This window comes from Carassius auratus, unplaced genomic scaffold, assembly GCF_003368295.1.
Source record: "Carassius auratus strain Wakin unplaced genomic scaffold, ASM336829v1 scaf_tig00021008, whole genome shotgun sequence".
Lineage (NCBI taxonomy): Eukaryota > Metazoa > Chordata > Actinopteri > Cypriniformes > Cyprinidae > Carassius > Carassius auratus.
Window position 1 is genome coordinate 143,937 of NW_020525078.1, and position 18,457 is coordinate 162,393.

General features: G+C 38.0%; 1 protein-coding gene across 2 annotated transcripts; it reads right to left on the reverse strand.

The window, feature by feature from the left end:
- Positions 1–1,179: 1,179 nt before the first annotated feature.
- LOC113076700 (transportin-2) lies at positions 1,180–18,400 on the reverse strand. Of its 2 annotated transcripts, none has more exons than XM_026249384.1 (25): positions 18,181–18,400; positions 16,629–16,728; positions 14,971–15,046; positions 14,739–14,888; positions 14,473–14,579; positions 12,517–12,650; positions 12,357–12,438; positions 11,135–11,257; positions 10,930–11,048; positions 10,741–10,801; positions 9,223–9,394; positions 8,987–9,139; positions 8,660–8,885; positions 8,408–8,579; positions 7,121–7,207; positions 6,863–6,970; positions 6,586–6,744; positions 5,847–5,934; positions 5,660–5,758; positions 5,346–5,441; positions 4,558–4,633; positions 4,119–4,218; positions 3,952–4,026; positions 3,719–3,864; positions 1,180–2,913 (listed from the first exon to the last, which is right to left on the reverse strand). In XM_026249384.1, the coding sequence occupies exons 2-24, from the start codon at positions 16,725–16,727 to the stop codon at positions 3,757–3,759; spliced, it is 2,670 nt and encodes an 889-aa protein (XP_026105169.1). In that variant the 5' UTR covers position 16,728; positions 18,181–18,400; the 3' UTR covers positions 1,180–2,913; positions 3,719–3,756. The 2 variants fall into 2 exon arrangements, with proteins under 2 accessions (XP_026105169.1, XP_026105168.1); XM_026249383.1 differs by having other exon boundaries at positions 6,577–6,744.
- Positions 18,401–18,457: the final 57 nt, after the last annotated feature.

Sequence of the window (18,457 nt, forward strand, 5' to 3'; positions counted from 1 at the left end):
TTAAGTTATTAACATGAACTTGCAAAGCAAATTTACATGGAAACCAAGTGATGGAACATGATTTCAGTGAGAAAACATCTAAAAATAGTTCCTGATACTTCTTGAGTATCTTGTTATTAAAGTGTGATTGCACAGTATATATATGATCTTTGTGTTAAACTTAAACTTCCTGTCATCACTTGTCTGTTTCCTGTTTGTGGGTTTGTAGCATGTGAGATTATGCAGCGAGTGTTGGAGCTGGTAACACACACAAACACACACACACACAACACAGTGATCAGCATGTATGATGGCTGGTAAACACTACTGTTACACTGTAGTGCACAAATCTGTCCACTTCTGGATTGTAGTTGTGAAGGTGAGTCTCTAATGTAAATGATCTCCATTATTGCAGCTTGTATGCATGATTAAGTGATGGATGTCCTGTGAAGATCTTGTCATCTCTTACAGTAAGATATACACTTGGACAAAGAGAGACACTGGAGTACATCCTCAAATCTACAGGAACTTCCTGCTGTAATCTGCATTTTAGATCTGAAACCGCTCATAAAACCAGATATTTATCAGGACAAAAGACAAGATAAGCACTTGATTCTGATTAGCACGGACAGCCTGGACTTATTTAGATGTTTAAAGGCACAATCATGTGAATCACTGGAGTTTGCTGGAAATAATTAAGGCTTGGGGATCTTTAAATCCCGAACTCGAATCCAAAATTTCCTGGCACAGACCTCCAGCTTGTTCTGATGGGTGTTGCTTTTGGTTTTCCCGTAACCGATGATCAACATCCCAAAGATTTCCATTGAAAATTTCTTGCTGTTATGTCTCCATGAATATTAAAGCACCAGCTACCATCTAAATCCTTAACATGTACACAACAGGTCTAATTAACCGTCAAAAAAGCTATATTTTATTAAAGGAGTGGGGCTCATTCTCATTCTAGAGGGCATTTACATAAACTGACGATTCAGTTGTGTTCTTTAGGAATCGAAAAGCTTAGTTTTAGTCAATGATTAGGAGTACACTAACATACAGATGAGATTAAAACTAACAGATTAAAAGCCACAACACTCCACTTTTGGTTATAGTTTTTAGGATTGTCTTGAAAACTTTACTTTTATAATTAAAATTAAAAAATGAGAGAGAGAGAGAAAAATCAAGTGCACACAAAAGAGTTCTTCAGCTTGGTAAAAAATCATTTTATTTTTCCTGGCAAGGTAAAGAGAGAAATGTGATTGTTTTTCTTTCAGAGTCTCAGTGCAGATTTCCACACGCAGCAATCGTTCTCCGCCTCGCCATCCTTCCAATCGTCACTTCCTGTCATTACTTTCAGCTCGCTCTTATTTCAAATCATCCAACAAACAAATATTGTCACAAGAAAAAAGACGCATGATGAATCCAACGGTTTTATCAGTAAATTTACCAGCAAATTCCTTACAAAAAATAAAATCATAAAAATAGCAAAACAAAAAGTGCATGACAAGCGATAATCCAAATTTAAATTACGCATTTTGCCCGGACAGAATTTAAATGTTGTGAATTTGGTTCTATTCATCAAAGTAACCAAAAATTTGCAATAGCAGCAAAACATAAAAAAAGAAAAAATTAACCTTATTGTTGTAAAACTATATTTGATATAGTTGTATTTTGTTGGATAATCTGATTGAATCACTAAATACCAAATATCAACATGGCATCAATATTTATCAGTACAAATACATTCATTCACACACTCACAAGCGCACACATCGTTGGTCACAGTTTACAGGTCAATAGGGGTCCAGGAGTCAAGTGTAAGGTACCTTTCAACAATTAACAACCTATTAACGCGAGAATACATATACGAAATGCGAATTACGAAAAAAAAATACATGGCAATGACACTAACAAAACACACTTAAAAGCTCCCAACACAGCTACTGTTAAACAAATCACACACACACACAACCGAACACATACATAACGCAAGTCATGATCGTTATATTTTGGAGTTTCCGTTCCAGCTCCTTCGCGACGAGACCGAATCTCTCGAAATCACGACGAAGATTAAACTACGGTGTGATTGAAATCTGTAAACTACGATGAGTTTTTTTTAACAGCGAACACTGACCAAGCCCAGGAAAAAACTACAAGCAACTACGCAAAAAAGTGAAGAAACGTCTGAAAATAAACGATTCGGCATAAGAGACGCAAGCAGGGAATCGTGACGACAATCGGACAGAACAACGACGACAAAGCTGATGATAATGATGATGAAAACTGAATTCATAGATGCTCCCTTACTAACGATCAAAAACACAAATTCGCGATAGCGCGCTAACCATCTTTTTTTTAAAGCCGAGATTGTTCCCGTTTCATCAATAGTAATTATTAAAAAATGAAAAAACGATTCTAGTCTTTCCTAAAGAGTCTCAGTGTTAAAGTCTGAATATGCTAATGCTACGGCGGCGCTGGCCGCTCGTAGTTATTGCAACTTTATGTGCAAGTGTCTCTATGGTCAGTCTGCGTGTGAATGCATTTGATTCTTATGCCTGGGATTAACTTGAGATTAAAAAAAAGTTGTATAACAGTTGCTGTCTAGCTTCCCTCCCTAATCTTAATCTTTTTAGCGATTATTCCCATATAACTGTCTATACCTCCCTCCCGTTTAACCTACCACCTCCCTTACGCTCTCCCTCGGTTACGCTATCTCTCGTCTTCCCTACGTTTTTAGGTTTATTCCCCGTGATTGGGTGCATTCTGCAGTTAACTAGAGGAGTCCCCTCCCCCCTCCCACCCACCCACCCACCCTCATGGACACACAAAGGGCGTGGGATCTGTCCGTCAGGCGGAGCGGCCAATCGCGTCCCTCTCCCCCACGATCAGGGCAGTGCAATACACAGATGGATGAGTTCCCCCCTCCTAAAGGTTCAACTGAAAGAAAAAGAGAGACAAGAGCAATTTTTGACCGATATTTTTACCGATACCGATAACTTATATTCCTTGATCTTTATTAAATTCTTCAATATCACTTTTGTGACTGTGGGAAGCATAAGCAGACCAGTAATCTGCCTGATCAATAATACTATTTTTACCGATATTCACATTTATTTAATGCGTTATCAATTTGACAACATTTTGAATGCAAGCACCTTTATACTTTATCGTTTATAAGTTCTTTAATATTCCATAATCGACTATGGGCAAATAAAGGCAACATAAGCAGCAACTGTCAATGATGCTGGACCATGATATATAAGTTTTTTTTTTTTTTTTTTTTCTGTTATCAGTTTGACAGATAATTTACTTTTAACACAAATACTTATGTTTATTAAGTTCTTTGATATTGCTATTAAGTGGCATGGGCAAAAAATGCAACAACAGTCAATTTTTTGACAACAGTAAATGGTTTTACCGATAATTAATTTGTTTTTACCGATATTAAAACTTTAATATTTCATCTTTTAGCATTTTTATATTTCTATTTTAGATGCAATATTAGGTGATATATCACTGTCTCATAGTGATGTTACAGACTGAAATATATATAAATCTTAGGCATATTGATTAGTATTAAACTATACAAACGAAGAGTGGTGGGATGCACGACTCAAGAGAAACGTAAGCAGCTTTGCTCAAATGATCTGCCATATACTGCAGTTGAGTAGAAACACCTAGGACAGTGATTCTTTGTCCCAGCACATTATACCATCACAAGACATCAGCGGTCATCACTAACCTGACAGCATGTGCTGTGTGTGAAGCAGAGGGGCGGGGCTACACGCCATAGCATGCAGAGAGGCGTTCCTTCAGGATGGGCGGGAACTGCTCTGAGAACTGCTGCCAGTTCTCCTCACCGACCTGGTCCTTGAAACCATGTAGGATCTACACAGAGACACACAATCTCATTCATCAAACATCAATCTTCTTAATTTCAACACTATATATAGGCATAATGCACGCTCATCTGACCTTGTAGAACATGTCCCTCAGGTCATCTTTAGGGCTGACCCAGGAGGCCACCGCATCACAGAAGAAGATGAAGTCCTGAAGGAGAGAGACGGGTGAAAGGAAATGAGTGATGGAGGAGAGACTACCATCACGGTCAATCACAACAGAGTCAGAAGAGCAGAACTGACCTGGACCACACCGCCAGGATTCACACCAATCATCACACAGATGCCTCTGAAGGCAGAGTCCTTTTCCTCATTATCTCTGATGTTTCGTAACGACGTGCACCTGCAAAAATAAAAACCATCAGTTAAATATTAGCTGAAAATGGAAACATTACAAATTCTTAATTCAAACTATCTTATTGGCAAAAGTTTGGTGTCGGTAATATATTTTTGGTTTTTGAAACCGGTCTCTATTTGATCAAAAACTCTGTAAAAATCAGTGATATTGTGAAATATTATTACAATTTAAAATAACTGATTTCTATTTGATTATACAGTAAAATGTAATTTATTCCTGTGATCAAAGCTGTATTTCCAGCATCATTACGCCAGTCTTCAGTGTCACATGATCTTCAGAAATCACTCTAGTATGCCGATTTGAAGTCTAGATGTTTTGACTCACCAGGGTCTGATGAACTGTTGCAACATGGGAGCCACTTCCTGTGGACAGACGTAACCCAGGCGACCAATCGTGATGGCTTTAAGGAGAAGTGGGAGGAGTTAAGGTTTGATTGTTTGTGTGTATTTGTGTGAGAAAGGTAAATCAGTGCTCCAGACTAGCACCAGCGCCACTAATAACAACAGTAACAGGTGCAAAATATACTTTTTATATACAGAAAATATATACATCCACTCCTATTAAATGTACCATTATTTTTCTAGCATATGGAAATGACCAACTTCAGTAATTATACTGAAGAAAATCGAAGAAAAGTTTGTGACTTACTTCATACACACAAAAAAGTGTAACAGTCTGCCAAAATCTTTTTGATGATTTGATATTTTATAATTTCAAAATATAGTGGAAAAAAGTAAAAACTAATAACTAATAAATTCAAACTCTTCTCCCTGGATCTCGCAGCACTGTTGCATCTGTGTAACAGTGTCGCAAAATCAACTTTGGCTCCCGAGTAAAGCTGTTCTGAGCTCAGACAAGTTTGTTTGCATCACAGTCAGAGCTGATAAACAGTTTGCGCTGCGCAGCTGAAACGTAGTGCCATTTAGTTTCGCTCTCGAATGCAACAGAAATGGCAGAGCTTATGAGTTGGACAATGCAGTGGTTGCGCAAGTGTGACAAATCAATAAAAACATAAAAATCTGTCACATCCGCAGAAAAAATGGTCATAAAATGCAACCATTTGGTTGCAGTCTGGAGCCCTGTAAATGTTGATGTGTGGTCAGAGGTCGTACCAGTGTTCTCCAGCAGGGTTTTGGGAGTGTTGGGTCTGTTAATGATCTCCACCAGATGAGGAAGAACCAGAGCCACATACGGCTGCATCTCCACACCTACCACAACACAGTCAGGTCAGAGACAGGTCAGTTCAACCGGACTCAGATCCGTTTCATGTATTCTTGGACATAAATGTAATAAGTGTCATATTGAAGTCATTTATCATGATGTGGCGATTCGAGGGAAGTGACAGAGTGAATTGAGATGATACGAATATGAAAAATGCTAATGACGTCAAACAAACATGATTCAGAATCAGTGTGATGATCCTTACCCATCTGCATGCAGATCTCTCCGATGGCCCAGGTTGCGTTGTTACACACAGAGATGAACTCAGGGTTCAGATTCGTCCCCAGAATCGGCATGAACTCGGCTAGACAAACATACACAGTTTCAGTGATTAATCTGAATTTATCATGAAGTTAAGGGTGTATCATGCAGGTCAAATGAGCTTGTCTTACCGATGCAGGGTTTGACGTGTGGAAAACAGGCCTTGGTCAGATCACCCAGCAGAGCAAACGAGCTCTGTCTCACCTCAGGCATACTGTCCTACAAACAAGACTAGCACTTTCAGTTGGCATTCATATCAATAAATCAGCCTAGTGCTGTATAATGCAACATCAAATAATTAAAATATTGAAATAGTAAAGAAATAATAAGAAAAATGATATTTAAAATATTATTAACATAACATAACATTTATTTAACATAAAATATTTAAATAATATATACATATCACCAAGAATAAAACACTGGTGTATAATAAAGTAAATAATAAACTAAACAAATGTATTTTATAATGCATTAAATAATTCAAATAATAATACATAATACATTTTACAATCGTTAATACAAACAATAAAAATGTACAACATACCTACACCAACAATATAAAACAAATATAGTAAATTAAATATTATTTAAAATATAAAAATGACTTTTTAGCGCATAAGTGTATTTTATAAATATAGTAAATAAATAAAAGTAAAAATAATAACAGTAAATAAAATAACTTAATACAAATAATAAAAAAACACTAATATTAACATAACACCAGCAATATAAATAATACATTCATTGTTTATTAAATTGAATTCAATAAAAAAATTGTAAACATTAAATGTTATTATATTTTTATACAGAATATCAAATTGTAAATACTTGATAGAATAAAATGTTAAAGTCTCTCACACATTGTACCTGCATACACTGGAACAGCAGGGTCATGATGTTGCTACGGGCAACCAGCTGGTCCACATGACCCCCGAGACCTTCGGCCAGACCGCTGAGCAGATCCAGAGCCACGATCATGAAGTCCTTATCTGGAGCCTCGTACTGATCCGGCTGCTGGCTGTACATCTACACACACACACACACACACACACACACACACACACACACACACACACACAGTGGGTTAATGATCACTGATGTTCTTCATGCAGAAGTGTGTGTGTGAGTAAGTGTGTGTCCTCACCATGGCTTGTGCCAGTGTTTTCTGCACCAGAGTAACACAGCGCTGATAGACGGGCTCACAGTATGGCAGGAAACCGCTCTGTAACGCCGTAGCCACAGACGACAAACACTACACACACAAACACAGAGTGGACAGGAGTCATTCACCGTCTATTTTCACTTTCAATTACAACTGTTTGATCAAAACCATGTATAATTATGTGTCATGAAAATACAGTCCAATTAAACTATGAAATGAAGGCTTTCCTTCAGTCCTCACCTCAAGCAGAGGAAACAGGTCTTTATCCTCGTCCTTCAGTTCATTCCACTTCTGGATCAGAGGAGGCATCAGTTTCTGGATGTATTCCTGTTCACACACACATAAGATCAGACCACTGATCTCTACACCTACAAGCACGTGCTAATAATATCTAGCTTTTTAAAACTAGCTGTCAAGGGCTAGGGATGAGCAGAGGCAGATCGAACCATAAACGTGTCATTTACTAACCGGGTTTCCATCCAAAGTTGTGAATCTAACTTATATCGGAATATCGCACAAAACATTTGTTTCCATCAAACGAGTCAAAGAGAACAAAACTGACACTTTCTGATAAACTGGCACAATACATCACTAAGAAAAGTGGGAGAAACTACTGAATATAATATTTTCCTATGTAATAAATGACTTGCACCTCAGAACGAGCAGACGAAATACAATGAATGCGGACAGTGCTTTCGGAGGTGGACGCTGCTGTTTGGGAACGCAGTGGTTTAACAGTGCTCAGAGACAATTATACAGAAATACTGGCATTTCAGAATGACCATAACAATATTTCAGATGCTATGAAATGAGATCAGTCTGCTGGTTATTTAGGATTTACCGTCCGATCATGCAAAGTCACGTGACTTTTTTGATGTGCTTTGAGGAATTTATTCGCAAAACGCATTTCTGTCTCCCATTATTCGGATTAGCCGAAGTCAAAAACCAGCTCAAGCGAGCATAAAAATGTTTTTGCGAATTAAGGCATTTTTATTCAAAATTCAGTGTTTCCATCACTTGATTCGGTTGTGAAGCTTCAAAATGTGCAAAAAAGCAGGGTGAGGGAAACACAGCTACTGATTTCCATCATTTTGGCATATATTTTGACAAAAAAAGGTATCTTATCTTTTGAGTTGCCCTAATTGCATCTGTGGCTTTTAGAAAAGTTAAAACAACATACACTACAGTTCAAAAGATGAATTAACGTGACTAAAAGTGACAATCAAAACTAAATGCTTCAAAAAAAAATCCTGCTCTTTTGAACTTTCTATCCATCAAAGAATTAAAGAGAAATTGAACATCGTTTCCACAAAAATATTGAGCAGCACACCATTTCTCAAGATTGATAATATTAAATGTTTGTGGAGCAGTAAATCAGCATATTATAGTGATTTCTGAAGGATCATGTGGATATTTTTCTTCAAATTAATGCAGTTTTCATAAGCATGCGACACTACTCTCGAAAACATTAAAGTGTCTTATTAGTGAATGAAGTCTGAAAACGTTTTTTTCGGCAGCTCTAGTTACCGGCTGGTTCAGGTGATGTCCGACGGAGTCTGCCAGGGTCCCAATGGCATCGTACAGGATCAGCAGGTTCTTGTGCTGATATTTCCCGAACGCAAACACCAGAGTGTCCAGAATGAAACTGAGGTACGGAACCAGCTCCGTACACGCCTCCTCCTCCAGAGTCGCGAATGCACTGAAAAACACCACACCGTTGTTTTATAACTGGGATTCATTGGGAGATAATTCAGATGTGGGTTTCTCTCAAACACTGACCTGCAGGCGGCCTCCTGCACCCTCTTGTTGCCGTCCAGGATGCGTTTGAGCAGCTCTGTCATGAGCGGTTTGAGGTGGGCGTCCGGCGGCTGGCTCACCACCCAGTGTGCGTAGCGGCTGAGCGTCCAGCAGGCGATGGAGCGAACCAGAGCCTTCTTATCACACAGACACTGGATCAGGTGCGGGATGAGCTCGGGGAGGTACGGGACCATACCCTGCATGCAGCCTGACGGACAGAGACAGGACGTGTGAGCACCTAGCATTAAGGTTCTGGAACTACATGATTTTTAGGTGAACTATTCCTTTAAGTGAGTTCAGCATACACACCTTCGGCGATGGCTCCCAGCACCAGTATCCCAGACTCCTTGATGACCCAGTCTGGGTGGAACAGAAGACCCTTCAGCAGCGGCAGCAGGTGCGGCAACAGGTCGTCCCGAAAGACGTTAGCCAACACGTCCAGCGCCGCCGCAGAGCACTTCCCTACAAACACACAGAAGTATACACACTTCATACACACAGGAGAGCATGTACAGCAAGCGCGCTCTGATTGGTCGTTTACTCACGCAGGTTCCAGTCGGACAGCGTGTCGTCGTCGTCATCCTCGTCTTCGTCGATGTCCTCTCCTTCCTCCCCTTCTCCTCCCTCGTGCTGCAGCGTGACGGTGCGTGACTTGTGGAAGCGAGGCTTGATGTCCTGCTCGCTGTCAGGAACGTTGTCGTCCTCCTCCACGTCACCCTGAGACACACACACACACCAACAGAGAGAGCTTATAAATCACCTTTGATCAACTTAAAAGCGTTTGTGTTCGCGCGAATCCTCCATGATCCAGCCTCACAGGAGCAGTGAGTAGAATGTATTTTAATGAATCATTGCAAATCGCCTTTCCTAATAATGTGCTAATTAGCAAGTTTCACTATGAATGTGGCTAAAGTAAACAGTCTCAGAGAGCAGATCAGAAGAAAGGGGCGGAGTCAGCAGAGCTCATTAGCATTAAAGGAGAATCCCACAAACCAGCCTGTTTTGAAAAGAGCTGTTTCTGACTGGTTAAATATGTATTTTACACTAATATTTAGAAATTTTACACAAACTATGTTACAGAGCCCAAGGATTCATATCAACTTTTGGAAAATTTACATTATATGACCCCTTAAAAAGGATAGTTCACCCTGCATTAATTACTCACCCTCATGCTAAAACAAACCCATAAGACCTTCGTTCATCTTCCGAACACAAATTAAGATATTTTAGGGTTAACTAACCCTTTAAATTCAAGATTCCAAATCAGTGTGTCAACTTAAATCAAAACTATTCAAAATAATTATCAGTCACTGAAATAAAGCAAAAATTAAAATATAAATTAGATAATTGTTTTTTGAAAATGCTAAAAATAAAATTATTACTAGAAGTATGAAAAAATATTCAAATTAAAATGGCAATACAACTAAAAAAATATTAAAAATAGAAAGAAGAAAATTTTTTTGGGCAACTTTTGAAAGTTGAGCAGTAAAATTTGTTACAAATTAGTGAATAAATAGGGATGCATGATAAATATCAGCTGATATTTATTGCACATCTCGCCAGTAAAGCCGGTTCAGTAATCAGAAGTAAATCTATCACAGAGCCATTGTTCACTGACAAGCTGTGCAAAACCACAATCACATTTTGTGCATGTTTTGCGCAGCTTGTCAGTGAACAACCGCTCTATGTAGTAAAAGCTGCTCCACTTGAAATAACGCACGTGTAGAGATTTACCGCTGATTATAGAAACGGCTTTACTGGAGAGGTGTGCATTAAATATCAGCCGATATTTATCGTGCATCCCTAGAACTAAATTTAAAAAAGCAAAACAGTAGAAAAATAAAAAAAAATAAAACTGAAAATACAATAAAAGCTAATTCACAATATTAATAAATAGTATAATAGTATATAAATAACATTAAAGTAACACCAACATATAAAAAAAAAAAAAAAGTAAAAATGAATTGAATCAAATGTGTGAAACATGTGTGAATGCAAATTTAACTAATGCAATAAAACTGATTTGATTCAAAGCAATATCCCTGACTCTTATGGTGACTCACCTTCAGTAAAATGATGTCGATCTCCGAATACTTCATTCCGTTGACCAGGATGGGGATGAGTCTGGAGAAATACATCAACATTAGATCATCTCACTACATCATGAGTTCAGATCAGATCTCTCAGGCCAGAGGCTTCATCGATGTGTTCAGTTAATGCTCAGATGCGTGATGATGGCCTGCAGTACTCACTGGACCAGGTGTCCTGACAGAGCCTCTTTACAGATGGGCTGCTCCGCCAGAGTCAGCCAGAATTCACAGGCCTCCAGCGACACGTTCTCATCCGCGTCCTGCGTTCGCTGCAGCATGTACTGCAGAAACAGACACAGGACTGATATAAAGCTCCTAAAATACCTTGAAATGACAGCAAGACATCAGATGTTGGTGCTGGTCTCACCTGAATGATGCTGTGCATGTGTGGAATCAGGCGGTCGATCCGGACCTCCAACAGCATGACCAGAGCTCTGCACACGTTCTTCCTCACCTCGCAGTCTTCATCACCCGCCAACGCAAACAGAGACTGAAAACAAAGCACACACAGTACAGATGAGCTGAGCCTTCACCACTGAAGGAACACAAATGCATGGGGCATCGTGAGCCGGATTGTAGTTGTGTTCATGACATACTAGGCTGCTGAAAAGTGTGCTTTCTTGAAAAAAACTACAAGCGTGATTTGGCTATGTTTGGTGGGGGGGTGTGTGTGTTTGTGTGTATCTGAACCCTTTCCAACAATGACTATGATTTTGAGGGACTCATATGCAACTATTAAAGAAGGTTCAAACGCTCACTGATGCTCCAGAAGGAGAAACCATGCTTTAAGAGCCAGGGGGGTGGAAACTTTTGGATTTTAAAGATCATGGTAAATTTTAATTATTTTGGCTTCTGGGAAACCCCTTCTGTATCCTCTGAAGGGTAGTACAAAATGAAAAAAATGTATGATATTTAGGCAAAATAAGGAATTCTGTTCAAAAGTTTTCACCCCCCGGCTCTAAATGAATTGTATTTTATCTTCTGGAGCATCAGCGAGTGTTTGAAGCTTCTGTAATAATTGCATACGAGTCCCTCGGTTGTCCTCAGTGTGAAAATATGGATCTCAAAATCATACAGTCATTGTTGGAAAGGGTTCAAATACACAAAAGATGGAGGAAAACCAAAGAATTTGTGGGAGCTGAATGATGCATCTGAGGAACAGCAGACAGTTTCACTGTTCAGGACAAACAAGGGACTCATGAACAACTATCACTAAACTAAATAAAAAAACATAGCTTTGAATCGTTCAGGTAACAACACAGTATTCAGAAACTTTTGAACGTGGTCAGTTTTATAAATTCAACTATTATTTTCTCTTGTGTTACTATATGTAAATGAGAAAAATTTCTTATTCAGGTCAGTACTAAATAAACAATAACATGCATTTTGTATGATCCCTCATTCTTAACATTTTGCAGGTTCTGGACTTTTGACCTAAACTCAATATACACAAAAATATTAAAAAACAGAATTATATTTAAAATAACTGTGCACTATACTGTACAATATACTGTGCAATTTACTGCTCACAAATTTAAAGTTGCAATTAGTGCACACAATTAATCACTGTTTGCTGGAGGTCAACTCACCTCTATGAATGTGTCGATGTTGTCCATGAGAGCCTGAGCCCTGCCAATAATGAACTGATTCACACACGCTATGGCATGAGACCTACAGAGACAGTGAATCAATACGATGTTACTCATTATCAAACACAGACAGTGCATCAGTGTGTGTGTGGTTCTTCACCTGATCTTGGGGCTGCAGTGTTTGAAGAACTGCAGGAATTTGGGGATCATGATGTTGAGGGGTCGATTCAGAGCGTCACTGTCCAGCAGTTCAGACGAGTCTTCACAGATCTTCTGCAGCGCACCGAAAGAACCCTATACACACACACACACACACACACATATTTCTGTCAGAAATCACACTGCATTATAGGTTTATAATAGTTTAAGAAGGAATATTAGTACAAACTGTAACAACTGTAAGAGTGCAATGATAATTTCATGAAGATTGGCTTGGGAATTTGGAGTATGTTTGGTCACGCCCATCGTTTAAATGAAATTTTATAACCATCTAAATAATACAATTCAACTTTATGGATCATTATTGATCTAGGTAGTCCAGAGACTATACAAGTTCACTAGTTTTGTTAAGGTTGATCAAAAAAACCTAAGATTAGTCATTTATTTTATTAAGAAAATTCAGTTAATAAATCGCTATATATTTTTTTTCAATAACGGTGATATGATTCTGATATTTTGAAATAAATTACCAGTGTTTCGCATACATTGATTTATTTGTGGCGGCCCACCATGAATGTATCTTTGAAGGAAACTGCTGGTCTTAAAATCGCACACCTGTAATTACCTGTGTGATAATTAGCTGATAATAACTGTGGAACACACTACACTATTTATATTTCTATACACATGTTTTTTGTTCTGTCGCTGTCTTTATGTTGCACTGCAGAGCTTCTGACACGAAAACAAATTCCTCGTATGTGTGAACATACCTGACAATAAAGCTAATTCTGATATCAACTAGTATTGTAATTTCTCTACAGGAGTCTAAAATAATTTACCAATGAAAACTCATTTTCAAGTGCAATTATTTTACAATGTTTGGCTATTGCTGTCATAAGAATAACAATAAGATCAAACTGTTGTTATTATTAATACAATCTGATTTGTCGGTCTTCCTAAAACACCAGTGTGAATGTAATTTAGACTCAGTCAGTAAACCACAAATTAAGAGGATTGAGTACCCTTTGAAGTTAGGAACAAGTCAATTCAATGACTTCTCCTGACTTACGTTTTCTTAGTTAAGAACATGAGTTGTGCTCTTAATTCTGAACTCTCAGAGTGCATTCGATAGAAGAATTTAACTTTAAAATGCACAAAATTTCTCCATTTGTCTTTTTTAAAAACACTGCAACAAATACCGTACCGTGGACTTCATACTGACATATTATCGTATCATGAGAATTTGATATCGTTACATCCCTAGAAAATACTGAAATCAGTACGCACACTGTATTCAAAGTTAACCCCTTAACTGTCACTCACATTTTTGAACATTGACATTGACATTAAATTTGTATAATTCATGAACGAAAATATTTTGTAACATGATATTGATGTACCATTTTCATGGTAATGCAATGTCTGATTTTAATATGGGTTTTAAAGGATGAATTTTGAGATTTTAAGTTTTCAGTCGATATATAATTTCTGATGATTTCTAAAATGTGATAGAGAAAAAGGCAACAAACAAGTCTTTTTTTTTTAAACAAAGGTCAAACCTCCAGTTATAATTTAGATTTTTGAGGGTGCACTCTTGTCATACATTAATCGATTACTTTTCCTACATAATTTTTAACAAAAAGTATTGGTAAAATATATATTTGGGAGTCTTAGACCTTTCCAACGATATATAGTTTGTCAAGATTAGATTAGATTTAATTGTAATATAGTGAAGTAAATGTAGGCGTCCCACAGGGTGGACGGATGACAGTTAACAGGTTAAAGTATCATGATGTTATTCAACAGAATATGGAGATAACACTGTATTTTATTCCTTTTTTATTATTGTTATATTGGTGCATATTAAAGAAATGATTAAATATTCTTTTTAAAATGGGTGTTGGGTCAACAGTGTGAGCGTGGTTAAAGTGTACTCAGAGTTGAGCGTGTGTTGTACCTCGCAGGTGTTGTAATCCTCCGAGTTGAGGAGGTTGCAGAGTTGAGGCAGCAGTTCAGGCCATGTCTGCAGCTCCCCTTTAGACGCGATAGTAGTGATGAGAATACCTGCAGACACAAACACAACCATAACACACAGCTGAATGAGACCATGGAGACTTCTGTGATATTATAATCAGCTCAAAGCATCTAAATCAGAGCTCTGTAGAGGATCACTCCACATCTATTATTACGGTGTGTCCCGCTCAACCCCGGGTCCAGACTGACCGATGGTGGCGCGGATGAGCGGTGACGGGTCTCCGATGTTGTTGAGACACTCTCTCTTGATGAAGTCGGCCACGGTCGGAGGGAAGTTCTGGTAGTGAGCCTTCACATTGTTCTTGAGGATCAGACCGCTCAGAGAACGGGTGGGCTCGTCTGCAGAGATACACAGAGACGTGCCTTCAGACGAGAGACAGGAGAGCGTGTGACGCACTGCTCATGATGGGATAATACAGACCTTCAGATTTGAGACTGGTGAGGACGAAGATGAGATAGTTGTTGAAGTCAGGATACTGATTCAGCTGCTCCAGTTTCTAATGAGAGAGTCAGGAAAACATCAGGGTAAATCAGAGATCTTTAATAAAGATCATGTAGTAATTTGAATACCCTTCAGAAACACTATTATGTTGCCTATAAACTATGCAAGTAGATTAGATTTTTTTTTAAAAAGGACTAGAGTGATGAAGTTTGATTCATTTTCTTGAATGAGTCAGTCAGATTAAATCAATAAATCACTTCCAAGACTCTGATTAAACAAATCATCTTTAGATTTACAATCCTCTGCATCGCATTTTAGGTTTTAAAATGTTTTAGGGAACAAATATTGTGGTAAATACTGCTGTAAGTTACAATAAATTTGTATATCTTTATAGTACTATAGTAAAAGTATCTTCTGCTCATCAAGTCTGCATTTATTTAAATCAAAAACACTAACAATTATCATCATATTTTAAAATATAATTTATTCCTGTGATCAAAGCTGAATTTTCAGCATAATTACTCCAGTCTTCAGTGTCACATGATCCTTCAGAAATCAGTATAATATGATGATTTGCTACTGAAAGAAACATTTATGCTTACTGTGAATTAGTGTTATCACGGTACCAACATTTCAGTATTCAGTACCGATACCAATGAAAATCCACGGTTCTCGGTACCAAAGCAAAACACAAAAACATTCTAATAATAAAAATAAAAACTTTTTATCACTAAAATTAAAACCAATACCATTATTTATACTTATTTACAATTATGTTTAACGTTTTTCTACAAGTAATATAATTATGAAAAACAGTAAACAAGTTTCAGCCAAATTTAATTCGTCTTTTAATTAATGAAATGAAAACATTTAAATTTTAAACATGAAAAACATTTTTGTGATTTTATTTCTTTAAAAAAAATTTAGTTTTATAATTTTTTCCACAGTAGTAGCAGTATCACTCACATACATTCCACTAAATAATAGGAATATCTAGCACAATGCTTTTATGTAAAAATGAACTTTTATTTTGACGGGCTACTTTTATTTTGGCACTGGTTTTACTCAAATGAAACCGTAAAATGCTTGTGAAGTGACTCAGAACAGTTCTGGTGATGTAGTTTATGTATTTATGTCCTCATTGAGACGGCAGATGCTGAAATTAATGCAAGCGTCACGCGCTTCAGTCTATGTAGTAAACAAACCATTCATTCATTCACACAGAGACACGCAGAACATGCAGGATTCAGATGTCATATTCATATTTTGCGGCTTAACATTTAAAGATAACGATCCATATGGAGATTTGATTTGATTAATTTATGCTAACTTTGACACATTCCGTGATTGTACATTAAAACGTAAGTTTCATTATCATGACTGGATTTTGAGATTCCGTCTGCCTTTTCTGCTTCGCGGAAATCATATCGCTGTGTGCGTCAAGAACCGGGTTGAGTGGGTACTCAGTACCACCGGCACTTAAAGAAACCTGGTACCGTCACATTTTCATTTTTTTAGTACTGACTTGGTACCGAAGTATAGCATCTTATGCCAACACTTTTGACAGTATATTTGTGTGGTAACCTGGATAAATAAGTGTTAAAGACATAAGCGATAATAATGATAGTGTAATATACCTCTTGGACGGCTCTCTGTGTGGCCGTATCTGGAGACTGAGAGTCCTTCAGCAGCTGTAGCACCTGCTGTAAACCCTGTTCATCCGGCTGCCACTCCATCCTGACACACACACACACACACAGAGAGAGAGAGGACAAGTGAGTGCACTACATCACCACACATGCGCCCTCCTGGCCATCACTGCTTTCTTGTCACACTTTTAGGAAGAACGAATTGAATGACACACATAACTCTCATCCACAGACACATGCATTCAGAACAAATCCCCGGTTTAAAACACGTTTAGCGGCTGAAGCCTGGCTAATCCAGCGCGAGCACCTGGACGCCAGCTTCATCTGATCTGCTTTAGTGGCATCGACAAGAGTGTGAATGTGTGAGCGTCTGACGTACGTGTGGGCCTTGTGTGTGAAAATGTGTATTTCTTCAGTGGCTCAGAAAGATGCTTGGGTTTCATTCAACATCAATTGTTTCATTGCACATGCTACCATTTCTTCTACACAACATTTTTAAGTAATTTGACGATGTCAGCACCAACCAATCCTGAAAACCTGTTCACCAGCATGATTTAAACTGTTTTAATGGAAGAACATTTAATCGTTTGTACAAAACTTGATTACCAAGTATGTGTACTTATTTTTTAGTCCATAAGTGTGTTTGTATAAATACTATCCATGTGAGTTATCGACATATCTATCAACCTATATATACACACATATACATGGAGTTAGTTAATTTGATGTGTGTGCATGCATACATATGGGACCATGGAGCACAAAACCAGTCTTAAAAAGCCCATGTATATTTGTAGAAATAGTCAACAATACATTGTTGGGGTCAAAATTATGGATTTTTCTTTAATGCCAAAAATCGCTAGGTTATTAAATAAAGACCAGGTTCCGAGAAGATATTTTGTAAATTTTTCTACCGTAAATATATCAAAACATAATTTTTTATTTGTAATATGCATTGTTAAAGACTTAATTTGGGCAACTTTAAAGGTGATTTTCTCAAGATGTTCTCTTTTTTTTTTTTGCACCCTTATGTTTTTATATAGCTGTCTCTCAAAAAATGATTGTCCTTTCATAATCTTAAAAATATTATACTAATAATATTTTTATTTATTTTTTTTTATTCAGCTTTCAGGTTATGTATAAATCTCAGTTTTGAAAATTTGATGAGTTTTGTGGTCCTGTGGTTACACATAAAATATTATAAATATACACACATTTGACTGAGAAGTGTGTTTGTGTGTATGTTTGAGCACGGTGTGAAGATGTGTAGTGTTTGTTTGTGTGTGTGTGTGTGTACATGTATTTGTGAGTGTGTGGTGTTATGTATAATCTCTGTGTGTGTAGGCCGTGTGTGTGTTTATGCAGCCTGGTTTAACCCAGTTCCCCAGCTCATATCAGATGAGTTAACCGATCACACATGAAATAAAACGCATTAAACCCGTTATATGTGCGTGATGAGTGTATAATGACGCTGAATGAACACACACACAGACGCTTGTGTAGCCGTTAGCTGCGGTGCTAACCCGCCAAACGCTCTCACCTTCAGTCACCGTCTGTCTCACTCTGTGTGTTTGTGTCTGGGTGTATCTCTCAAGCGCTGATAGCCGTCGGTTCGCGGTAACGGATGGCTCGCCGCGGGATTCTGTGGGATTTCTGTGGGATTTAATCGGCGTCTTTGCTGTTATTCTTCTCTCACCGGCGGCGCCTGATGCATGGCGGACGCGTTAATCGCGCGGTGTGAATCTGAGCGGCTTCCGTACCGTGACGGTGACGTCATGTCTCATTAACAAAAAACGAAATGAAACTCTAATACTGAC

What these genes read in the sequence shown, in the direction of transcription:
- LOC113076700 (XM_026249383.1), bottom strand. Translation starts at nt 16,727, where the DNA reads ATGGAGTGGCAGCCGGATGAACAGGGTTTACAGCAGGTGCTACAGCTG. An exon ending in GTGCAGGAGGCCGCCTGCAG is followed by an intron (nt 8,580 to 8,659) that starts GTCAGTGTTTGA and finishes GGTGTTTTTCAG; the next exon opens with TGCATTCGCGACTCTGGAGG. An exon ending in TGAGGGACATGTTCTACAAG is followed by an intron (nt 3,865 to 3,951) that starts GTCAGATGAGCG and finishes GTCTCTGTGTAG; the next exon opens with ATCCTACATGGTTTCAAGGA.